The following is a 9,480-nucleotide window of genomic DNA, read 5'->3' as shown; positions in this document are numbered from 1 at the left end:
ATCTTCCCCAATCGTTTATGTGTTAATTTTTCTCTAACAAAAATAGTTGACCACATAGATATAAATATTTCAGTGCATAGGTATAAATACTTGTAATACTTTAAAATGTCAGTAGTGTCATATGTGAAAAATACTAGGTATAAATACTTGTGTGACGACGAGCTCGAAAGTATGTCATCGTGGATCTCATTTGAAAGATAAAATTGCATAGAAGACGTTCGTGGTTTTAAATTCACAAAATTTCTTATAGATCGTGAGAAATGTGAACGAGATTGAACAAATAAAATTGGAAGATAATGGAGGAATGAGAGTGGAGAACAATTATCAGGGCCCAATTAATATAGGCTATAGATCGATATTTCCGTTTTTTTTTAATCCAAATAGTAGATATGAATAGTTAACATGATATCCATGTGAAAATTTACTTATAGATCAAATTTTACATTTTTTAGAAATGTTTTGTTATTTGTTTAGATAGGTAGAATATTATCTAAAGATTCTAGATCATTTAAAATTAGTGATTTTCTACCAATTTAAAAATTAGTAAAGATATTCTAAAAAATATAAAATTTGAATTACAAGTACTATTTTCACATGAAATCATGTTGAAATGTTCAGATCATTGGACTCCAAAAAGGAAAATATTGATCGATAGTACGGACCAATCTACGTTATGCATAGTACTATAGTCTATAGCCTCACTCGTGAATATATCCAGACTCCCAAGGTAGAGGACTTTAATAACAATATGGCAAATGCAGCACTTAAATCGATATGCTATTTGGGATTCCTCGACCAGTAACTCCAGGACCTGACAAGGGAAGAAGAAGCTCATAGGGCGGGACGCCAGCACCTGTCCTATTCTTCAAACTGAAATCTTTGTTCCTCTTATTAATTGTCTCCTCTATCTCCTCCAGCCGAGCAGACAATTTCTCGAACAAACTCATCACGTGTCTATCACTGATCCAATTTGCATGAGATGCAACCATCTGACCGAGGTACTCCTCATCAGGTGAGTGGGTTGACAAGGTATCCTGTACAGCCATTATCTGTGTTGACTGCAGCTGAGATGGCATCGAGGAAAGGAATGCGTATTGAGGGTTCAACAAGAGCTTCTCATACTCTGCTTCACCTTCTTGTGGAATAAGTTTCTTCATTAGTGTTGGCCGGTTTGGCATGTAACCACCGAACGGATACTGCCCAAAATTTATTGCCGCGTGTTGACCAGATGCAGTCCATATCATGGTGGTTAAAATTTGGGTCAAGTCCTCTTTAGTGTTAAGGTTTGGCCACCATGGCTCGTTTTTCTTGTCGGCATGGCCCTTGTTCTTTATCTCATCCCACCAAGCCTGGATTTCTTTGTCAGAAGATACAGAGATGGAGTCGTGATAGAAGTGATTGACATAGCCTCTGACCCAGTCTTCAGTGGCAGACCATATTAGAAGGCTGTCAGCTGCATAAGGATAATCTTCTATGACTAGTCTGACCCCGCAAGGCATTGAAAGATCCTCAACCGCCATACCTCTGAATTTTTAGAAAATAGGTGTTAGTTTGCTAGGGATGACACCTAAGAACAATGTCATTGATGTGAACAGCAAGTAATCTACGTAGAATTCCAAGCTTGTGAATTCTTGAAAAATGTACTGAACTGTAATAGACCAACTATATTGCGTAATACATTTGTTTCACTTTAAATGTTTGCTAATGAGTTTCTATATTTATGGAACCAGATGACCATGAGTCTCTTACCTTCTTATGAGATCAGCTGGTAAGGCTTCCATATCAAACCTCCACATAGACTTGTAAGCAGCAGAGCTCAGCTCCATCGAGTACTTTCCAGGACTGAAACAGCTCTCTATGATTCCCCCTCCATTAATCAAACTTTGTCGTGCCAGTGCATTGATCTCCATTGTGTACCTCATGTGTGGATGAAGAAGCTTGAAAACTGGGTGCATAGAGCTAAGCTGTCTATGAGCAGCAATTATGTATGGTTCCATGCAAGCATGAGTTCTTAACCTGAGATGTAGAAATTGTCAAAGACAGGGACGTTAAACAAGCAAAAGCACCTTATTTACTCGCATTTTTTTTAATCAAGAAAATTGACTTGTGAGTACAGTACCGTTTCAATCTATTGATGTCTAGTAGGCATAAACAAACATTTTGGTTGGCAGTTGCACGATGCCAAATTCGTTATTTCATTTTGTTATTTATTTGCTTTCCTCTTTTTTTTTCCAGTGAAATACTCTGGGACACAATTACAATCCTTGACAAAAGATAGAAGCCAGACAAGTGTATGCTAATTTCATGATATAGAAGTATCATAGAAATGCACACATGTGATGTAACACATGATAATAGTTGCAAATGTCATGAAAAGGTAATTTCACAAATACAGAAAATTCTGTTACCAATGGTTTACTAGTTGATGAACGCCAGCATCATTTGTGCATACATGAGCTTTAGCCAACTTCCAAATCCAATTAGTTGTTGCATCATGGCCATGAGTATATACTCTCTTTCGTGATGAATTTGAAGGGCTAGGTGGCAAGCTAAGTTCAATTGCAATCGGCCTAAGGATCCCATTTCGTGTTTTGAGGAAAATTGTCCTTGAGGCATAGAACTTTCTTCCCTTTAATGAGTTGATTTTTCTGATGTATGGTAGAAGGATATCATGGTAGTCAATTATAAAGAGTTTGTTTTTCTCCATTGCCTGCAACAAATTTCACCATCCGGTAAAAACGGAATAACATCGATATTAATATTATAATGATGTATCTTTTCACAAGAGGTATGAGTTGTGCCTGAAATGCGCTTACTGTGGTAAGTATAAGCCATACTATTATTGAACTTCTAGTGAGCATATAATTAAAATTGAACAATTTCCGGCAACTATACTATTTTTTTTATATATATATATATTACTACTATAATTGTTAACTAAATGTCAAGAGATGGACCCCTACTAAAGCTGATGCTATTTCTGTGTACAGAAAATATATATATATATATATATATATATATATATATAGAGTACGGCTAACGCGCTTCCTCTAGCATATGGGCCGAAATGCTTCCGGTGGAAATTTGAAATTTCAAAATCCAAAAAGTCGATCTGAACCGTTCATCTCCTTCTCCACCGGAAGCATTTCGGCCCATATGCTAGAGGAAGCGCGTTAGCCGTACTCTATATATATATATATATATATATATATAAAAGATGGCTTAAAAACAAAATACTAAACAAGTTCAAGAAGGCTCTTAGACTGGTGATCAACAAAGACAAATCAACTGTTATTGTCAAAAGTATAACTTTGATGATAAAAACTTTTCAAGAGATGGATCATACCTCTTCAAGGCTCATTCCATTAAGCTCTTGCTCCAAGGTTTCTTTGGTTATTGCAGATTCCTGGGGCCCATAAACGGCAGGGTCCAACTTACTGCAAATTGGGAACTCCTTCAAAAAAAGAAGATTCTAGCATTAGATGTTTCTATTCTAATTTTTTTAAGGTTGAGGTTTATGGTATGCCAATTAGGTCAATTACAATCCAGAACCTTTCATTTCGTTATTTGGTATTAGTTCTATAGTTGAAATTACATTGGTCGATTGTTTAATTGCGCTATTTTATGATTTATCTGGTAAAAAATTAGGTTGAATTAAACATTAAACAGTTAATTGCATTGTTGAGCCTCATCATTTCCATAACTGAGATTTGACTGGGAATTAACTGAACGTATCTGTTGCTCCTGTTAAGTCATTTACACTGAATGACAGATGAAACTAAGCGATTACCCTGAGTCTTTGAATGTCAACTGGATTAACACCAGCTAGTGCCTGACGAGCAAACTCATTATCCCGCAACCATGAAAATCTATCCCCTAGCAAGAATACATGCACAATTGAGCAATATAAGATGAAAGATTTCTCTGCAGAGTATCAATATTATTATGATGACGACTAATTCAACCTAATAAAGGCGGTATCATTATTGATTACGTACTCTTCACATCCAATACCAATGAATTCACTTAGTTGGACTAAAAGTAACCACATATCTATTCCCAAGGGTACGGCTTCATATTTTGCATGCAACAAGGTGTTTTCATTTTGTTGTGCTATTCATACTTTTCTTATCTGCAGTGGTGGTTCCATCAGTAACCTATTTTCTACTATAAAATTTCAAACATCTACCCTGACAAAACTTCAAAGGGATATTCAATCTATTATTCTCCTGGTCAAAGAAAACAGCACTAGCTAAGAAGGGGAAAATGAAATTGTAGAAGAACAAGCTTAGAGCTTCATTGGTTCAATTACTCGATATAATAGAAGGGATGTCATATTTCAACAGTCTATTGCCCATAGTCATGAAGCTTTTGAGTGCAGTAGGAATGATCAGCCTATCCATGAAGCTCTCTTCTTCGTTTTTAACGATAAAGCCTTCTTTATACAGTCTGTCGATATCGGAAAAGCATTCGAACTGTGAATCCCTTCTTGAGAGAGTCGCCGCCAAAGCAGGAATAAGGTTGTGCAACAACGCCTTCACTCTTCCAGTCGAAAAGGAATTTTCTTTCATCTCCTCAAAAGTTTCGTCCCGTGGTACATACACTGGATGCGGCTTTTCTACTCTATACTCACTACTTGGATCTGTCACAGATTTAACAAACCAAAACAGATTATCAACAAGAGACAAATCAATGTCCTGAGATGTCTCATTTTTCATACAGCTCATTATGTACTGGTTAAACCTCCTAAGTGCCAGTGTTTTACCGACTATTCAGAGATTTTTTTTTTTTTTTTTTATAAAAGCAATAGTTAGAGGCTTAAGATCCAAATTGAAAAAAATCCAAGTCATCCATTGTGTACTTACCTGATTTAGCCGATGGTCTGCCAGTACGACATCGTCTGGGGTATGGCATCTCCAATCCACCCAAGACAGGTCGAGTAAGATCATCACTCTTGTCAGGATTACCCAAATCATTATAAGGGGCATAGTCGTAAATTCTTTCATGCTTCTTTCTTTCCCCTTTGCCATTACCACGGAGGCTAGCCAAGTCATATTGTCTGAGGTCCTCGAGGCCATGAGGGGTTTCTGAAGGTAGATATGCCTGTTCTCAACCAAAGGAGTTGGTTATAACTTAGAAATTGGAAACAAAAAAAAAAAAAAGTTATACCAAGGAATACAGTTACTCTAACAGATTACAATATAAAATTGAACGCATTTAGGTAGGTCTGTACTGATAGACCATGCTGGTGATACCAACTGATGCCTTGAGAAACTTATCTCTCTCTTTATTTTCTTATGTTGGTACATTTTCTGCTTAAGGGTTAAGGGTTTTAACTGCTCTGCACCAGCAAGAGTATTTTTTTCTTTATTTTTTTCAGTAGATGTACCTGCAATAGAGCACTTGTCGTCTTCTGGTATATTTCTGTTTATTTGAGTTATATGGCCCGAATTATTGCTCATAGAACATGACATGAAACATCAACGAAAAAATCAACAGTACTTACAAAACATTGGCAACTCAATCTGTACAAGATCTGATGCACAAGCCCTCTACTACCATGATCAGATGTTAGAACTGTGTTCCAATGAATCAAGTTTTTGCTAAAATTTTAAATAGACTCCATCACACCAATAGCATCGAAAGAAAGAAAAATAGATAACAATTATTCATTTAGTTTAGCCTTCTTTTCTTTCCATACCTAAAATTTTGCAATATATTGATTCATACCTTATTGCTAAATAGAATCCTGCTGCTAGGATTGTCTTTGTGAGAATGGATCCATGAATTTGCAGGGAAGAAAGTGGGTCCATCACTAAAACCATGAACCACAATCTCCATGAGAAAAAACTCCTTGTCATGAAGATTTGTTATGATAATTGCACCAAGCTGGCCGAAATCTGAAGGCACTGTCAGATTTACGGCGTATTGAACAATGTAGGGATGATCTGATGGCTTTGACAACCAGCCTCTCACCGGTTCCACTGAGCTCCTCTTCCCAACTTTGGTTTCTGTAGAGAGAAATAATCAAATAATACATAATTATGGAGACTCTTCTCAGAGTAAGGCACTATTATCATGAAGTTGACTATTCTGATAATTAAATGATATTTCTCAACAAAGATTCAAGTGGAAAAGACCTAGAATTGTACATAAATTGCAAACAACAAAAATAATGGAAAAAAAAAATTAAAAAAAAATCATAAATTAAATTAGATTCTGCAAAGACTTAGTAGTTAGTACTCAATAATAATATTTTCTGGGAAAAAAATATTGACATAAAGCGTAAATAAGTACAGATGATTCAATTGTCTTTTATAGATAGATTTTGGTTTCATATTCATATAATTACAAACAGGACAGGAACATCCCAAATTCATATTAAAAAATATATGTCTCCTACCAAAAATTTGCTTTCTTTCGGGGCTTAATGCCTTGGGATAATTTTCTTTCATTTTACGCCAATTAAGTTAAACAGATATATTAGTATATTTTTCCTTTTTCTTTCTTTTAGTTGAACATAGGTAATATTCCCAAGTATTTTTCCAGAAAAGTGCTCTCTGCTTACATAAACGGGGAAAAACGCTAACAAAAAAATATGTGTCATTTGATCCCTCCACTTAACCATATATAGTATCTCACCAGGATCTATTTCTTCACCGACAAGCTGAACAGTGATCCCCTTTCCGATCCCGTTAATAAAATATTCCCAGCCATCCTCGATGCCCTCCAACAGCCTCTTTTTTGTCTTGTTCCTCACAGTGAGCACCACTCTCACCTCAACCCCTTCCATCCCCGCCTCTTTCTCTGCTTGTGGGTCCAGCTTCGGCATTGCCAGTTTTAGAACTCCAGCCTTCTTTGTAACGGCAGTGCGTACCATCGATCGGCGACTCGGAGCGAGATGCCATTGGCCGGGCTTAAGAGAAGGCGTGATCCGGCCGGTGGACAGGCTGGGGGTGGGGGGTCGGTGAAGGGCTGATTGGGAGAGCATGAGGGAAGAACGAGTCTAGTCAACTGAGCTATCGAAGTAGGAGCGGAGACTTGGAAGTGAGAATGGCAAGTGGAGTACTCAGCTTTTACTATGGATGGCCATGGCGCCAATCGGCAAGTGCCACATCCTAATAAAGAAAGAAGAAAGAAATAACAGAGTCAGTCAAGGGCTCAACCGCTCAAGGCATTCCATCTCATAAGACAAGGACGCCATCTCATAAGATTTATTTAATAATATTATTTAGTTGTCCACTCCACCCTCTTTTTTTGACTCGGATTTATTTAATAAGGTTACCCAAATGAAGGTTATTAACTAATTCACATTGAATTGGCTTTCTTCGTGGACCTTTCTTTTCACATTATAGCACTTCCATTGGTGAGCGATATTGAGTGACGAGTCGAACAAAAATATATATATATATATATATATATATATATTGAGTTACTAATGAAGACCAACTAATTATCTCCGAAGCATTTAGTCGAGCGCTTTGCGTGCGTAAAATTTGAACAACTAAACAACAGTCCGTTTTTGCAGTGTACAGTTCTCTAGGCTGAGACACCTTTACTGGTGTTTTAATAAAAACCTATTAATTTTCAAAGGAAATTTAATCTCAACTTGGTATTTCTTAGAAAATCCAGAATTAGCAACCGTACCACCAATCTGTAGAGTGACATAGTTAACAATGTCGGTGATGAGTGCTGCTTTTGTTGTTGTTGTTTTTTTTTTTTGCTTTAAGACAAGCCCGTAGGCAATATTACATAATACTCAAATCTCCCAATCCATCCATACTCTGTAATCTAGTTTGCAAAAATAAAGGAAAAGTATAACCCGAGTAGTCCCACCCATGCCCTCTCCCTAATTTTGCTAAACTATCAGCCACAACATTCCTTTCTCTATTAATAAAAGAACAATTAAAATCTTTATAAGTCTTCATCAATTCCCATGCTTTGTAGAATTCTTTGAAAGCCCTCCAGTCGGTATCCATGGGAGGTTTTAGTTGCTCACACGCTGTTGCTAACCACTGACAATCCGTGAAGAACATGCACGAAGTAATACCTGGTGATGCCACTTGCTGCATTGCTTCTACCAAAGCTTTTGCTTCCGCTTGTGCCGCACAACATACCATTACACCTGCTGACCTGTATTGCAGAGAGGCACCTTTGAGGATGATGAACCCTATGCTGCCACTCCATTGATCAGTCCAAGATCCATCCACGTAACAGATATAATCATGGCCATGTTCCAGTGCTGTTGAGCAAATTAAAGAGGTAGCAGCATTATTGAAGGACATTCCCACCTTGATCTCTATATTAACCTCTTTTAATAATTTCTGAACCTCCAAAGTGCCCACAGAACATTAACCCTTTGTGTCCATTCCATATCAGTGGCAGTACGTAGATGCCAAATGCATAATTCCTCTTATCGGATCCTCCCCCAAAACATCAGATCTTAATCCGCAATGACCAAAGGAATACGTGACAGCCTTGCAAAAGTGCAGAGAAACATTAGATGGCCAATATCTTCATCTCCTTCACAACATACGTGACATTGAGCCTTATCCTTATTTAACCGCTGCACTAAGATTTGTTGGAGAGGTAGGCCACGGTTTAGTAATTTCAAAAGGAATTAATAATCGTATTTGAGGTAACACAAAGCCCTTTTTCCAAACTAACTTCCAGAGATCTTTAATATTGATACCTTGCCAACGTGACCCTTGTTGCTGCTGCATATTTGCTATCATGTTATATGTAATTTTGACTGAAAAAGACCCACTTGAAGAAGGTGTGAAGATCAAGCGGTCTTGACCTGCTTCTTGACATATAGCCAAATAAATTTGATATCTCTTCTACATTCCAACCCCTTCCTTTCCTCATCCAACAAATTGCTAACTGTCATATGTTGCATATAATTATTCATTACTGTCGGCCTATAATCAGTAGCCCCTTCAAACCAAGGTTGTCCGAAAACCTGACATGCAGCCCCATCCCCAATTTTCCATTTAATGATTGGAAGAAGAAGATTTCAACCCCCATAATACTTTTCCAAAAAATAGAGCATTGTGTTGTTCTTGAGCTGTGCCATAGATGACTCCTTGGCAAATATTTTGATATGACCAAATTCACCCATTGTGCCTCCCCATTCTTTGCTAATTTAAATAAAGCCTTCATTAACAATGCCTCATTCACCTTTTGTAAATCACGAATTGCTAAGCCACCCATGTCATACGGCATTGTGATCTTTTCCCAAGCAACATAAGCAAGGTATCTATCTTTGTCTAGAGCTCCCCAAAAAAATCGCCTCATCAAATTGGACAGAGCATTGAGCACTCTAGCAGGGAATTTAGCTGTAGCCATGAAATACACCGGTAGTGATTGTAAAACTGATTTAATAAGAACAAGTCTGCCTGCAGGAGATAATGTACGACACTTCCATGAGTTCCATGCATTCAGTTTTGATGAAAATTTATCAATTATAAAATCATATGC

General features: G+C 37.3%; 1 protein-coding gene across 1 annotated transcript; it reads right to left on the bottom strand.

The window, feature by feature from the left end:
- Window positions 1–569: 569 nt before the first annotated feature.
- On the bottom strand, window positions 570–7,105 carry LOX6 (PLAT/LH2 domain-containing lipoxygenase family protein). Its single transcript, XM_078294251.1, has 9 exons — window positions 6,643–7,105; window positions 5,731–6,011; window positions 4,866–5,103; window positions 4,313–4,642; window positions 3,791–3,876; window positions 3,347–3,454; window positions 2,409–2,710; window positions 1,750–2,016; window positions 570–1,524 (listed from the first exon to the last, which is right to left on the bottom strand). The coding sequence occupies exons 1-9, from the start codon at window positions 6,989–6,991 to the stop codon at window positions 765–767; spliced, it is 2,721 nt and encodes a 906-aa protein (XP_078150377.1). The 5' UTR covers window positions 6,992–7,105; the 3' UTR covers window positions 570–764.
- Between the last annotated feature and the right edge of the window lie 2,375 nt (window positions 7,106–9,480).

This window comes from Carex rostrata, chromosome 2 (genome assembly GCF_964058835.1).
Source record: "Carex rostrata chromosome 2, lpCarRost1.2, whole genome shotgun sequence".
Classification (NCBI taxonomy): domain Eukaryota; kingdom Viridiplantae; phylum Streptophyta; class Magnoliopsida; order Poales; family Cyperaceae; genus Carex; species Carex rostrata.
Note: the sequence above shows the minus strand (reverse complement) of the source record. Positions and strands in the feature narration are given on the sequence as shown.